We start from the raw sequence: 16,114 nt of genomic DNA on the forward strand, positions 1-16,114 counted from the left end.
GAAATTTTTATTTTCCTATTATGGTAAAAGGAAGTTTGGACAAGAATTGCCTAACCAAGTCTACAGGATTTGGAACTATCTTTTTTAGCTCCACAAGAGCTAAAAGAGTGAAAAGAGTGAAATGGGTGTGTCTAAACCTGGCAACAGCATTTTTTCACTAAGTACTCAGACAGAAATAATTTAAAATATTGGTCTTATCTTGGGTAAATCAGTAACCAAGTCCTGGAGTGCCTTTATCATGGAAGATATCATCTTCCTTTCTCTTCCCCCTGCCAGTTTACACAAATGACTCTCCTGAGCTATGTCTCTTTAAAGAAATTAAGGAATCAGAAATGTATAAATTAGCCTTTTCTCCCTCATAGTTTTGCAAAGTATTTGAGGATATCCATTTTGGAGAGCTGAGGTCATCTCAACACTTTCTTGGATATCCTCCCGAATCTATTCCCTTTAGGCTTGTTTTCCAAATGAGCTGTTTTGCTCCAGAATCTTGAACTTCTATTGTACTTTTCCCACTGACCCTACTGTCTCTTCTCTATTTTATCTTCTAGACTAGATAGCGTTTCCTCTGGCATAAGGATTTCCAGACTTTTATTTTACATATATTTGTTTGGGTTATATCTTTGTTGCATTGCAGACCATCTATCTAATTGGTCAACCAAAGAAACTTTTCCTGAAGAATCCTGTATTTGGATTAAATAGGCTTTGGAAAGTCAAGATGAGTTGGGATAGTTTTATGTCAAGAAAGCTGCACAGAATGACTGTCTTCTCCAGATTGTCTTCTTCTAAAACTGCCTGAACAGTTTTAGACAGTCTTCAGAGTCTGGAGTTTTAGAATACATGTTTACTGGGGTTTCACAAAATCACAGAATCTCCGGATGACCTAAGATCATCTAGTCCAACCTATGACCTAACACCTCATCATCAACTAAACCATGGCACTGAGTGCCAGGTCCAGTCTTTTTTTAAACACCTCCAGGGACGGTGACTCCACCACCTCCCTGGGCCGACAGTTCCATTGCCCAATCACGCTTTCAGTGAAGAATTTCCTTCTAACATCCAACCTAAATTTCCCTTGGCACAGCTTAAGACTGTGTCCTCTCATTCTGTCAGTTGTTTTCTGGGAGAATAGACACACCCCCCACCTGACTAGAACCACCTCTCAGGAAGCTGTAGAGAGAGATAAAGTCACCTCTGAGCCGCCTTTTCTCCAGGCTAAACAACCCCCAGCTCCCTCAGTCATTCCTCACAGGCCTTGTGTTCCAAGCCCCTCACCAGCCTTGTTGCCTCCTCTGGACACACTCAAGCATCTCAATGTCCTTCCTCTACTGAGGGGCTCAGAACTGAGTGCATAAAAATTAATTATGAAAATAAGACTTACATTAAAATAGTGCTATTAGTGCATCTTATTAATATGCTGGAATAACATTTTTCTTGGAAATCTTACAGTTTATTTCACCAAGATAAAAATGGATCTGCTAGACATTTATTTTGTTTGTTTCAGCAAAAGTTTCCTTTTTTTTTTCTCTGTTGATCAAGCTTGAATCAATTGGGAATGTTCTCCTTCAAAAGGTGAAAAAGCAACCTTTTGTGGCACATTTACCATATCCTTGTAAATTAAATTCTTCATGCTTTATTTAATAATGTGTTTTCTTTTTGTTATTATAATTGCTGATTTAAAACAAAGCAAATTTTCTCAAGAGTTACTGCAGCAGATGTACGGTTGCTCTTAAGGATATGTGGTTTCTCACTGATTCTTGGCACAGGAAAAGAAGAGATACTGCGTTGGCTTTATCAAAAAGAATTCAGACTGTATGTACTTTTGGCCAAAAGATTTTAGTTACAAAACAAAACCCATCCTGTGTTGTCACTGTGCTTCACATTTCTATACTAATTGCTTTCAGCTTGGATTGTATGATAATACGTGTGTTTGATATGTGTGGTTTGTTTTTGTCGAACTCCATTATCCTGTCTCATGTTCTTGGAGTGCCTGAAGTAGTTTCACTAATCTGTCAGCATAGTATGTACTTGTGGATAAATATAGACATGCAGCCACTCTGTGAGTGGTCATCATCATATGCTGAAGCTAAAAATTACCCCTTTGGTTATGGAAAGGCTGAGCTGATCCGCAGGCCTGCTCTAGCTCACAACATTGCAGGTCTCCAGCGTTTGTCTAATGAGAAACAATACCAAGAAACTGAAGGAAATGTCTTCCTCACATGCAGTGAGGAAGTGTGAAACAGGATTATGAAGAAACTAATTTATTTTTCAATTTTAGTTAGAAAAGGATTCTAACTTTTCTAACTGAAGGAGTGGAACATTTCAGGAATTCACAGGCTCATGGATATTACAGTAGCATGTTGGAGAAAATCCAGCGTGATCGGCTTTATAAAGGGGCTTGGTAGGTATGAAAATACTGCAAATAGATGTTTGCATTTGTCTTATTAGTTTGTTCATTTTTGCTAAAATGTAAATTTGACACAGTTTACTAAAAAATTCAACTTCTGCTTTTCTGATCAAAGATACTGGAAATTCAGTAGCTGTATGGCTGAAGTTATATCCAATGTAGCACCGACTCTTGGCATGTGCATTATGATTGTTCAGTTGTTTTGATTCCTCTTACAGCTCTAAGAAAACTACCTGTAGTGCAGATCATAGCAGGGACCATGATAATTAAATGATAATTTGATTTGGTACTCATCCCCAGTATCAGCTTTTGACTGTGTGTTGCACTGAAACAACTGTGCTTTTTTATGGCTGTTTTTCTGGGAAACGATCAATACATGGAAAAATCTAGCAGTGATTTTATGTCAGGAGGCCTTTCTGTGGCAATAGTATATGGTTGTGATGATAATCGTGTGGTATTTCACTGATACTTCCGTATTTATTCCTTGTCTTTATTTTTTTTTTTAAATACATAGAGTTGAGAAAATAATATAATTACAGCCTGTGCTAAATGAAAATACTCTGTAGGATAAGAGTATAATTTGAAATATGGCTTGTTGCACATTTAAGAGAAAAATAAGGGAAACAAGGTGCTTCAGACAGAATTGCACCCCCAAATAGTACAGACATTTTATAGTTGATCTATGTCACAGAATTTTATAGGATAGCAGCTTTAAATATGTATACAACTTTCTAAACTTGATCTGTAGATTCTCTGCTATTGCAGACCCCTTGGGCATCAGGGTTACCATGGTCTCCTCCGTGTGCATCACCCTTCTGAGGGATGAGCTACTTTTCTCTAGGTAAAGGGTTTAGCTTAATACAGTACTTGTGTGGTGACCAATACCCTACAATATGTAGACATGCAATCTAAATGTTTCTGTGGTCTCTTCTGGTACTTCTCTTTGTACTATTTTATTATTTTGAAATCAGGCAGCAAAAACTAAATTTGTTAAGGAAATCAGTATCTCAAATTGAGTATAACTCCTTCCTTCCACTAACCTCCCTCCATATATCTTCTGCATGAACCCACACAAACTATACATGGTGATTTCTTGTATTAAAATAATGCATTTTATTTAATGGGCCAGTGTTTCACTGGTGTAGATGGCAAAACTGAGCACATCTTTTTTATTGCTGCTTCTAAGGCACCCATTATAAATGTGTCAACATAAAGGGACCAACCAGGGATGACTTTAATGCATCTACTTCTTAAATTTTGGGTCCTTGATTTCCAATTTTATGTCTCAGAGGCAACTTTTTTTTTTTTTAAGTGAGTTTTATAGGGCTCTCAGTCTAGGCATAAAAGCTATATTCTGTTAAAGCTTATACATTGTCAGTATAGACATCAGTGATAGTCTTGTCACTGGGCCAGAATTTTGCAATGCAAATATCAAGCCTATGTAAATGCTGGAGATAATGGAGCTGAAAAGATGCCTTAGAAAGCCAAACCTATATATAATAGTTCATGACCAACTCATGATCAACTCCAGACCCTCAGAATTGTTGGCAGTGTTAGCTTTCACACTAAAGATTCTTAAATGGACGTAATGGTTACAAAATAGTCTTTTAAAAAATTGAACTAAATCAATGTCATGTGCCAGTCATTTCTCTAACTGCTGTAATTGCTGTAGTAATGATAGATATTAACCCTCGGGATGTGCTTTTTCTGTATTTGGGAAAAGGCTATAAAGTTCCTTCTATCTGAGAAGAACTAGAATAAAAATTTTTGGTGCACTGGCAGATCTCACAGATAATTGCGTTCCCCTATTCCAGCGTGTAAATAAGTGATTTTTCAGTTAGATATCTGGAAAAAAAAATTAAATGCGCCTGTGTCACAAACCTAACAGAACCATTGTTAAAAGGCTTCAGACTAACAATGATGATGTGGATTTAAATTCCACACTCAGAATCCTGGCAGAATGCTACGATGATTGAAGATGAGGGTGGCAGCTCCCAGGTAGCATGGGAAAAAATGTTCCTAAGTTTTTTTAAACCAAATTTCGCCAGGATGTGAAGCGTTACGTGCTCTCACACAGTGCCTGTGCCTCCCTTGAATTCTTCCCGGTGTTTAAAGCCGGGTTTAAAGCAGAATTGCGGAGGAACAGGAGGCAAGTTTGTGTTCGATTAGATTGCTGCAGATTCCTCCTGGAGGCAGCCCGGGCTGGCTGCCTGGCCCCAGCCCAGGAGTGTTGTGCTTGGCAGGGTCCATGCTGGCGAGCATCCTGCCCGCCCGGGCACAGCGCTGGGAAGGAGCCTGGGAAGGGCGCGGGGAGCTCGGCTGGCGGCACTGCCAGGGACGGGGCTTGCCAGGCACAAACGACACAAGTCCGTAAGAAAATTGGGTTCGCTGCTCACCAAAAAATTTTCCTGATTGAGCACTTGGAGATGGAGCCGATTTCATGGGTAGATGTGAGCTGGTCAAAACCACGCCTTTGGCAAAAATATTCCTAATCGTAAAATATTGTCTGACTCCATCGTAAAGCTATTTGTGGAGAGATTTCCATTACTAGTGTATTTGATAGTCCATAAAAATTTGCATCTGATCCTTTGCATCCCACTGTCTTTGTGTTCAAGTTTTAAGAGAGCCTAGGTGATGACAGAAGAGCAGTAGCACCCACACTCTTCTCTGGTGGCACTTTTTACAGTACTTTGAAGTAGATTATTATTGAGAACAACAGTGTATTTTTAGAATAAGTTTTGTGTAATATAAAAGTAGGGCTGTTTTTATACACTTATTTTTTTGCCAAGAGTCATAATGCCAGGAAGATTCCATGAAAATGCTTTTGCCCTCAAAAATCAAGTGAAAGTTTGCAGGAAACGAATCTAGCAGGAAACATCTGTCGCAGTGGGAGAAGTGCTGCTGCTGTGCTGAAGAGTGATGCTGTACCTCCTCAGTGAGGGGTTATTTTCAAAGAAAAGTATAGATCTGTTACTCTTGCAGAATAATAGCTACATGAAGAGAAGCACTTCTGTCTTCTGTTATAGTTAGATAGGAATTTCTAAACTGCTTTTTCTAAAGGAAAACACATTCTCTTTTCTCCAGTGGATCTTTTTCTATTTTTCAGTGTGTAATTTTGGGTTCTGATTTAAATACTCTCAAACCATAGTTCATTCTTCTAATTTTTTCTCATTTTTGTTCAGCAATGAAGTGTTAAAGTCCATAGGAAAGGTCAAAAATCTGATTTATCCTTAAAATAATCGTTTGTCACTAATAACTGACAATTAATTTTAGTAGCATTTGCAATTCTATTCCTCAAAGGAAAAGACTAAAGGTATTAGATGTGAGGCAACCATCATTATAGTGCATTCTTCTTTCTTTCTTTGCAACTTGGATGCGACATGTAATGTAACACTCTGAAATGCAGTGCTATTGGGAAGTGCTGTAATGGTTTTAGTCCACAATATTTCCATGGTTTTTATTGCATTAAAGTATCTCTGTCCCAATCACCAGTAGTGCTTGTGGGCATTGCCACACTTTTATTACATTCAGAGTGGATAATGGCTGGTCTTGCCAGTGTTACTTAATTTGCTACTTTTAAAGTCTCTGGCAAAACTAACAGAGAAAGTGTGCTACCAGTTCCTGCCTGAGGACCAAACATGACTTTTATTACCAATAAGAGCTGAGCCCTGAGCATTTGGGTTGGTACATTTTATGTGTAAAATGGTAGCATTTGAAGTGCTTCCATTTAATTTTTCTTCATTCACAGAAAAACAACAAGTAGTTAAAAAATATTTTAGTGTACAAAAATCTTGATACTTGTTATGTGGAATTCAATCACAGGATAAGTTAGATTGGAAGGTATCCCTGGTGGATGATTAGTCCAACCCCAGCTTGCTCATTAACAAGGAGAGGTTTCTCAGGACTTTTTCTGGTCAACTTTCAAGTGTCTCTGAAAGTGGAGTTTCTGCTGTGTCTCTGAACAACGTGTATCCATGTTTGATCACCCTCTCAACAGTGGAAATTATTTCCATATATCTAATAGAAATTTCCCACCTTCAAACTAGTGTCTGTTGCCTCTTGTTCTGCCGTCCTCAGCTCAAAGAAGAATCTAGTTCCTTGGCATCTTTACTATACTCTATTAGATAGCTAAGGAGTGCAATAAGATTCTCTTCTCAAGGTTGAATCAGTCCAGCTCTCTCAGCCTTTACTAATCTAGCAAGTCCCTGACCATCTTCATGATCCTCTCCTGTCCTTGCTTCAGAATAGCCAGGTCATTCTTGTGTGAGAGAGTGCAAAACTGAACATTATACATCAGGTGTAGTCTGAAAAGAGCCAGATGAAACTGTGGGGCTTGTTACTTTCAGGAAAGCTTATGAATAATCAATACTTTTTGGCCATGGAAAACATTCCATGTCTGACTGTTGGTGTAAGATTTATACTGGTAACATGTATGTTGCTTTTTGGGTTATTCTTGACTGACCTCGGTATAGATTACAGGAGAATAAGACCCTTTACAACTCACCATAATCAAAAGACCAGACTCCTGACTATTGCAAGGCTAAGCCAGTTTGAATAGCAATAAAGAATAAATTTTTATTGCTTGAAAACTGAGTTACAGGTCTGACTTGCATGCAAAAAATAAAAAAAGAGGATGTTTTTCAGTTTTTCAGCAAGTATAGTGAGCTGTTGAGGTGCTCTGTTAGAGTTAAACCGTGTTGAATTGCCCTTTTAAATGTGTCTTTTCTACATTTCAGCTTCTCCAGTTGGTAACGGATATATCAAGCCACCTGTCCCTCCTGTTTCTGGTACTCAGAGAGAAAAAGGGCCTCCAGCCATGTTGCCCATCAGCATTGACCCGGACAGCAAACCAGGCGAATATGTCCTGAAGAGCTTGTTTGTTAACTTCACTACTCTGGCTGAGCGCAAGATTCGCATCATCATGGCAGAGCCTCTTGTGAGTAAAAAGAAACTCCACATATATATATATATATATGTTGTGCTTTGGATTTGTTTTAAAATCAGTCTTGCTTGCTGTGCGATGAAGAATGTTTTGCTTGTAATCTGTGTTGGAGTTTGACAGTGTTTCCCAAACTGTAAGATATGCTGCTATGGCAATTAGAATGCTGTGGGAGAGGGCAGAGGTATGCAAGATATGCCAAAGGGATGACATGAAAAGGAATTAATATTTTATTTCTGTTTGCAATACAGGCACACGTAAATGGGATTGAGAGGCAGAAGGGGTGTCAGCCAGCATTGATTTCACAACTGGGAGAGCAGTCACTTGAGTCAAAATAGATTAGAAAATGCTGAAATATGATAAAAGCAGTATTTCTGAACATTACAGGGTTTTAACTAAACATGAAAATGGCTACCACTGCTGGCTCCTCTTTCAGTAGATTTCAGAATCCAACAGAGGGCTATAGCACCTATTTTCCAGATATGAAAAAACATGCAGCATTTGAAAAAGGAGTTACATTACAAGGTCTTGCACAGTGAGAAAGCCATTGTTATTTGTATTTTTAGATAAATATAACACGCCAGTATGTCTATTACAATTTGTCTTATGTAACTGAACTTCCAGGACTCCACTTACTTAACTTGAGATTACATTTTATATACATTCTTGCTATTTTCAGTAAGGAACAATATTTCTATGACTTACATTTTAGTTCTGATGAAGGAAAAAAAAAACCCAGGACCTAAAAATAACCAGAAATCTCTACTTCTGTACTATAAGAGAATTTTAATAAAATCTTAGAATGTTTTTGTTATTAAGTCCAATGTTGAATACTTAGTTCAGTTACCCATTTTCAGGATATTTTGAAGGGCAGAATTTAAATTTTCTTTATTCTGATGGCATCTGTTTAGCTTTGATTTAGATTCAGATGCTTGGAAAGTTTTACCAGGCTTTCTTCTGAACTATTAGCTAGATGCAAGATGACAGAACTATCTTACATAATTTGGAAATAACACCAAAAAAAGCTTACAGTAAAAAATATCATGACAAAAATCCTTTTTTTTTTTTTTTTCTTTGATGAGTTCCCTCCAAATCATAAAAAGTAGAATAAACTGACAGTCATAGTGTAGGTTCTTTTAAAAAATAAGATACCGGTAGCTATTTATTACATCTTCATGTGATGTGCAGTGAACATCTTTAAAATTTTAAAACAAAATGTGTATAAAATTGCTTGACAAGATCAGGAAAACAGCAAGTCAGCCAGTCCTGAGAACATAATTTCCTTGCAGCACCTTTGTTACTCTTAAACATCAACCTCTGCATTTTCATGTAAGATTTCATGGGTGGATTTATTCCCATTTCACCTTGTGTTAAGATGATTTTGAGTTGCTGTTTGGTAATATGTTGGTTTTTTCACTTTGAGAAACTATTATTATCTGAATGTTGATCTTATTCTAGAGGTTGTTCAATGGAATTTTATTTGGTAAATGTAGTGTAGAATATAAAAATATTGCAAGAGACTGGAATGTCACCTTCTTGTCATCATTTTCAGAATGTGTTTTTTACAGGAGTCTGACCATGAGACACTAACAATAATTCAATTACATACTCACATCTCATTAGTACTAATAAAACTTACAAGTCATGGCATGCTGCTGTTTGAGGTTGGCTGTGACCAATGAGTAAGCAGGATTCTGTAGACATTCAGTCAAAATGATCTTGAAATAATTAGGTTGTAATGAAAGAAGTGACAAGGGAAAATGGCAAAAATTATTCTTGAATAACAGCTAAGAATTTAAGTCTACCATTTTTGTGAGGTAGCTTCTGGATGTTTAGTGGCTTTGTTCCCACATTTTACTCTACTGATTAGAATTGTGACCAGGAAGTCTCAGGGATTTGGGAGATGAAGTTTATAAATTGATGGTGAAAAGCTACCTTTTGGCCTTTTTTCACAATAGGTAGTCAGATGGTGAACTCTTTGAGGTTTATGTTCTAATTAAATTCAAGTATACTTCAAAGAAAGTCAGACTTGCGCAGTGCTCAGCACTGAGATATTTCTAGTTTGATTTCTCCAAGTCATTACAAGATATGACATTTTAATTTCATAATGAGTGATGAATACTTCGGATATCTTCTAAAGAAGATAAAATGATCTGTTTATAATATTGTTGCCTTTGCACCTCTTTTATCACAAAGTCTAGCTCACATTGAAACTCTGAAGTTACTGTGGTTAATTTAAATACTTACTGATACCTTTTTTGCTTAGATCATTCTTTTCATACACATATTCTGCCTGCTTATACTTTCTGATTACCGTTACTGTTGTTTTTTTTAATTTTTCTCTCCGTTTCTTTGGGTTCCATATGCCCACGTGATATATCAATCTTCTTCTTTTGTGATGCATACAGAACCAAAGTGTAAATTACAATGTTGTGACAACTGTGTTGGAAAACCATGTTTGTGTCACACCATGATTTGCAGATGCCAGAAAGGCACTAGAAATCTGTACTATTTTCTAGGGCATCAGTGAGGGGCACAGCAAACCCCATCCCTTCCTGCAGCCCCATGAAGTCTCATCTGGGATAGCAATATTCCAATGGGAGAGAAACAGAGGGCAATGTCACCTACTCCTCCTGCTGCCTTGGCTGGCAAACGAGTATCATTTGACATTTTGGTTACTGGATCTGACAGTGATCATCATAAAAAACACACTCCCCAGTTAATATATTTTCTAGACATTAATATAATGTCAACTATCCACTGCTAAGTCTTTAACAAGTTGAAATGGAAAACTTTTGTTCCTAGATTTGACTTTTTTTGTCTACAGAATATTTTTTATCAGAATTTCAGGTCAATTTTCTCTCTTTTTATATATCAGGATCTCTGATATATAAAAAAGCCAGTTCAATAATTGTAAGTTCACAATCATATGGCTGATTTTTACTGATTAACTACTGTACCCAGATTGTCAAGTTGCATTATTTCAAATTAAAAGTATTTGACAGCAGACTTGATTAAAGTAGATTATCCAGTTTATAAAGTTAAACTCTTGTATATGAAATGTAAATAACTTTTTCTTGATAATCTTTAATAGTTTCCTGGTTCTTTTCAGTAGATAATTGTAACAAATATTAAGATTTTGTTCTGCAGATCTTTTTTCACAGCTGATTTAATTAATATTTAACTTTTATCCATTTTTATTCTAACTCTTCTCTGCATTGCTTCACTTACAAAGACAATCTGATATTTTATTACTGCTGATTTTTTTCTAGCAGTGATGACCTTGAAATGAAGCTAGAAAGAGGAAGCCAGGGAAATATTCTTTCCAGTTCAAATGAAAGAATATGTTTCATAGCTCTGTAAGGAGAAAGCCCAGAAAACGGTTTCCTTTTTTAGTAGTGTTGATTATCACTTTGGGTAATAATTCATCCTGTGCATACAGAGCAGGCTAATCTTTAAATACGGCTTTCAGCAGTACTTACACACAGCTGTAGACATTGATAAAACATGGGGAGCTACAGGCATTGACAGTTGTTAATGGTTAATTTAGCTGTTGGTAAACTTTCATTATGCTTTTCTCCCGCAAGCATCTTCTTTTACTGAGCCTGTCTAAATTCAGGATCTCTCTGAATACTGAACTCAAGAACAGAATTTACTCATTATAGGATTGGAAGTATAAGCATATTCATGTACTCTGCACTTAACTCCTTCCTTTTAATAGGCAGGTTTCATCTTATCATTAGGAAAAAACCCCGGAAGGAGTAATGTGGTTGATACTAGTGTCTTTATTACTTCCATTTCATTAGAAACTTGAAGACATTAAAATAAAGATCTATTTCAAGGTACAGCTGGTGATAATGACCTAGCAGATGGTTCTTTCATAGAAGACTTTCAAAGAAAGGAAAGAACAATGCAATTTGCAGAGACTGACCAACCAGTATAATGGAACTGGTTTCTGATTTGCTTCAGTCTAGGCTTCACTTTCTCTAGGCAAGAGAAGAACATGCTAAGAACAGACTTTGGAGAAAAGGAAGTAGGGTTTTTTGTTTTCTGAGGACTGGGCTGTGATAACTAGTAAGATTTATGTAGGCTATGATAATACCAAGCAGTTTTATCCCACAGCTGTAATGTAGAATTTTCTGGTTTACATGGACTAAAACTCCATCTGCATCACACAAGGTGACAATTCCTTGGCTGTCACCTGTAATGAGACACATCACTGTTAGGTACATTTTTCATTTGGAGTCATCACTAGTCGTTTGGCATGTACAAAGACTTTGGTCCCGTTTGTTCACAGTGAATAGATAGAATCAATAGAACAAGTAATTTCCTGGAAAGGAGGAAAGGCTAGCTGCCTTGCTCTGTTCTAGCTATTCACCCAGTGTATGTATGCCCAGATAAACTGACAATTACACAACTTTGTTTGAATACCTTTATGCAAATATATATTGAAAATTCTGTTCTCTTTTCTCATATGAAACCTTTCTCCCTAGGACCTTTCCTCTATAAATGCTACAAGCATGCTGGCTTCCATTGTCGTCTGTCCCTATCCACCTCTGTGTCACTGAAGGAATATACCACTGATCATTAATCTACTTCTTTTATTCCACAAGTGTTTGTGATAGTCAAAATTTAGTAAAGCATGTGGCAGTCAATCCCAGCTCTAAGGACCTCATCATTTATAATACTGTAACTCTGTATCTAATGTCTCTAATTCTTTATTTCTACTGTGTTATTTATTTAGCATTTAAATTATAGAAATAGATATTATTATAGTAGCTTTTTAGACCTAGTTGCAGCAAATAATGTGTAGATCATTAAGAATAATTATTCTTAATCATTCTTTCAAAAATTGTCTCTGAAGTACTTAAGATGCTTCTTTATGAAATTCTGCCTCATTTTATTATACTGTGCTGGGGACTGTTCTCTCACCTCCTCATAAGAAAAGTGAAAGCATCTCCACGATGTATTGCTTCAGGTACTCAGTATGTAACCTGAATATGTGTGATCCTCTCATTGTATGAAGCCCCACAGATCTGTTACAGTGGATGTGTTAATTGAATGTGCGAATCTATGTCAGTCAGTTGTAGGACAGTCTGGAGGACCAAGTACAGTCATTCACCTCAGGAGACTGTCATTCACCAGTCACTCACCACTTAGTCCCTCCAGAAAGTATCTGCTCAGCAGAGTTCCTTTCCTGCAAGTCATTGAATCCTGGATCAGCCTTTTAGAGTAGTAGTTGATCTCAGTATTTTATTCAACTTCTAGCCGTATCTAAGGACTTCTCGTTGCCCAGAGAAGCTGTAAGTGCCAAATCCCTGGAAGTATTCAAACCCGGAACAGAGCAATCTGATCTAGTGGAAGGTGTCCCTGCCCATGCCAGGAGGGTTGGTGTTTGATGATCTCTAAGGTCTTTCCAACCCAAACCATTCCATGATTCTATGATTCTGAGTTTAATTTCTGTGGGGGCTGTCTCCTTGGTTCTGTTTCCTTCTACTCAGACTTCCCAGCGGCTTCTGTTTCAAGGAATCAATTAAACAGAACAATGGTTCAGCCATCGCTCTTTTTAGTCTTCACTAATCAGCTTTCCTTGAGAGTTCACTGGCTTTCCAAATATAGTCTAGTGATAATGAAGCCCAAGCTGGGCCAGATCAGTGTGTTCTTTTCTCCAGCAGAAGGAAAGGCAGCTAAGGCTGGGAGATCTTTTCCATGAAATAAGCAAGCTCTACTCAGGAACTCAAAGGATTTGAAGGCAAAATATCATGAGGAAGATTGGCCTTCTGTACTGAAGATGGAGAGCAATCAAATATAACAAAGACAACTCCAATGGCATAAAGGTCCTTCACCTTCCCTTCCGCTTACCACCTCAGATACAGTACCTTCCTCCAGTTATCTCAGTATGTATTTCAGGCTGAGACCTGTAGCAGAAGCCAGGCACTGAACAGTACAGAGCTAGGGTAGGTAATCTTGAACCTCAGGACAATGATCTTTCAGAAAAACCTAGAAAGGTTTGAGCGATTGAAGCAGTGATGATAGATCAGATATCTTCTGTGTAGTTCAGGGGGGACATATTGCAGAATTGAAGCACAGAAGTTGAGGGAAAAGAGTATGAAGGATGCAGCTGGGAAAAAAAGAGCTAGAGGAAGAGACAAAATATAGGGTGTCAGAAGCAATCATAGGGAGTGCAGAAAAGCAAAGAAAGCATGCTGTGTGGTCTGATTCCAACATCTGTATTAGACTGAGGGGAAAACTTTATGCCATTTTAGCAAGTCAAGAAGGAAACAGACACATTTTTGCATAGGCATTGTCGTTGTCATTTGCAGTTAGATACAGGTCCATAAAACACTTACACATTTCAGGGTCAGACAGTGTCAATGGGCCCTTCCTCAGTGCTCCCAGTGTTTCCATGGATGAGTGTGTGGGCAGAATGCTGTTTGAGACATGAGCAGGGCTCATTCCAATGGCAAGACTGTACAGGATGCTCGCTGTCCCTCGGCCTCATTACTGCATTGATATAGTTGGAGGATTGTCAATGGCACATAGGATTGGTTCAAATTTAGGAGAATTTAACATTGAAGGACAGATTGAATCCAAGGTCACTGAGGCTGTCACATGTTGGCCAATGCTTGCAAATATAGCAAAGAACGTAACACATGCCCTTAATCACATTTTTGTGTCATTTAAGGATATTGGCTATTACCACTCTCCAGAAAATGAATGTCCTACTACAGTCATTTCAGGACAATCTTATCACTGGTCTGTCATCATGAAGGACAGAAGAAAATCAAGCATACACTTTGGTAGTATTGTTGCCAGATAAGTAGCAATTCAGTAAAGAGATATCTTCCCATAGCTTCCCAACAGCTTCATCCTTTGTATGCCTTCAGAGTCACATTTGAAGTCAATGAGTTACTGCTTAATTTATGTGCTCTTTTCTGGGCCTGAAACTGGCATGGCACAGTTTATACATCAGACAGCTTGAATTATACCATATTTGACCCTGCATATCTGGTGGCATGACAAATATGAGAAAACTTGAAATATTTCATGTAACTAACTTCCCAAATTGGAGATCAACGCAATAAGGTCTTGTTTCACTAGCTGGGCATGCAATACATGTGGAAGCTGTGGCTTTCAGGGCCAACATACTTGTAGCAAAAGAAGAGTGAAGGCTTACATTAGCTCTGCAAGGGCATCTGGCATCCTCCTTGGAAGTCTGTCAAATCAGTACCAGTAACCAGGAGGAGAAGGCTTCTGATCAGATCACCTGGGGAGACTTCTCATATGGTACAGTTACAGCATTTGAAATAAATACATAGCCAAGAAAGCTCCAAGTAACAGAATTTTAAAGAAAACTACTGGCAGTAGTTCTCAAGTTCACTTTAAAAATACACTTTCCTCATCTTTTTTTCTGTTCTGTGAAAACAGGTGCACAGTTGGTGACAATAAGTATCTACCTGATGTTAAAGCAGTAGTAGACATCATACCATGGCCAGTGTCATTTGCTGTCCTTTATTACCCCTGGCTGTCTGGGTCTTGAGAGAATGTTGTTCCTGTTTGCAGAGATCTCAGCTGTGCTTGGAGCAGCCCTGCAATTACAACCCTAAATTTATTCAAATCAACTGATAAGGGCTTCCTATGGGCTTTATTAAATTAGGTCACATTATTCTGAGTGGGTAACCAGTGGTCAGGGCCCTCAGGGCACTAATAAGCTTTGATGGCCTCCTCTGAGTCTCACCCACACCTGCCCACAGGCTGGGATGCATTCCCAGGTTTTGGGGCCATTAGTCCCTGCCACAATGGGGCAGCCCACAGCCCTGTCCCCTCCCCTTGGGCCTTGCTGAGCCAGGTCATGTAGCTGAAAAACCTTAATAAACCTCAATAAAAAACCTTAATAAAAAAACGGTTGAAACAGTAAATAGAATAGCAGTTTCATGCAAAGGTCTTAACATAGACTTGGAAGTTTCAATCTCCATCATCTATTGTTCTTATTGTTACATGGAAATCACTGTATCAAATATTTTTTTTAGAGCATCAGGCTTATTCCTGTCCAACAGGTTCATAAATGAAAGATTTTGGGCTCTCATACTGCATCCTATGACATCACTCTTGACTGAGGCCTTATACATTCTCTGACCTAACAAATTAGGTACCTATCAACAAAATTTTATCTTCTTATACTGGAATATTTTTAGGTTAGAATCACACAATCTACTAACACAAGGCTGTGATGGAATTATGGTGTCAACACTAAGTGCCCACACTTTGTCTCCAGATGGTCTCGTAACATTTATCATACTTACAGGTTGTAAAATCTGCCTCTTTTTCTGTACACTGTAGTACTGGAACAAATAAAATCAGGGAAAATCAAGGAACAGTGTTATAATACTATCAGGAGGATCCTAATAGACAGAGGATTTTGATGTATTGATTAAGTTACAGTTTTGAAAAGGCATTCCTATTAAAAAAAGCTCTGAAAACAAACAGCCAAGAAAATTTCCTTTCTCACTTGTGCTAGAGTGTGCCTCAAATCTCAGTAAAGTTATCCTTAGTGTTCTTTCCAACTTACAAGTTTCACAAAAGCATGTATTTGAAATATTTCTTTCAGGTTTCACAGAAGTCTTCAAAATATTTCTTTCACAACTGGTCCAACAGTAGTTATCAGCTTTTTTGGGCTTAAAATACGGTAGTACAAGAAACATTTTACTTCTGCCTACAGTAAAACATCTTACTTTGCAATGGAAAATAGAAATGCTGAGAGTAGTAGGTTT

General features: G+C 37.8%; 1 protein-coding gene across 6 annotated transcripts in view; it reads left to right on the forward strand.

The window, feature by feature from the left end:
* Positions 1-16,114, forward strand: part of FRY (FRY microtubule binding protein) — a 159,655-nt gene that overhangs the window by 22,217 nt on the left and 121,324 nt on the right. For 5 of the 6 annotated variants that reach the window (XM_066313153.1, XM_066313156.1, XM_066313154.1 and 2 more), the window contains exon 2: positions 7,141-7,340. In XM_066313153.1, coding sequence (XP_066169250.1) covers positions 7,141-7,340 — 200 coding nt within the window. Of the gene's footprint in view, positions 1-2,126; positions 2,399-7,140; positions 7,341-16,114 lie in introns of those variants that run through there. The other variant, XM_066313155.1, reaches the window with a different exon arrangement.

This window comes from Sylvia atricapilla, chromosome 2 (assembly GCF_009819655.1).
Source record: "Sylvia atricapilla isolate bSylAtr1 chromosome 2, bSylAtr1.pri, whole genome shotgun sequence".
Taxonomy (NCBI): domain Eukaryota; kingdom Metazoa; phylum Chordata; class Aves; order Passeriformes; family Sylviidae; genus Sylvia; species Sylvia atricapilla.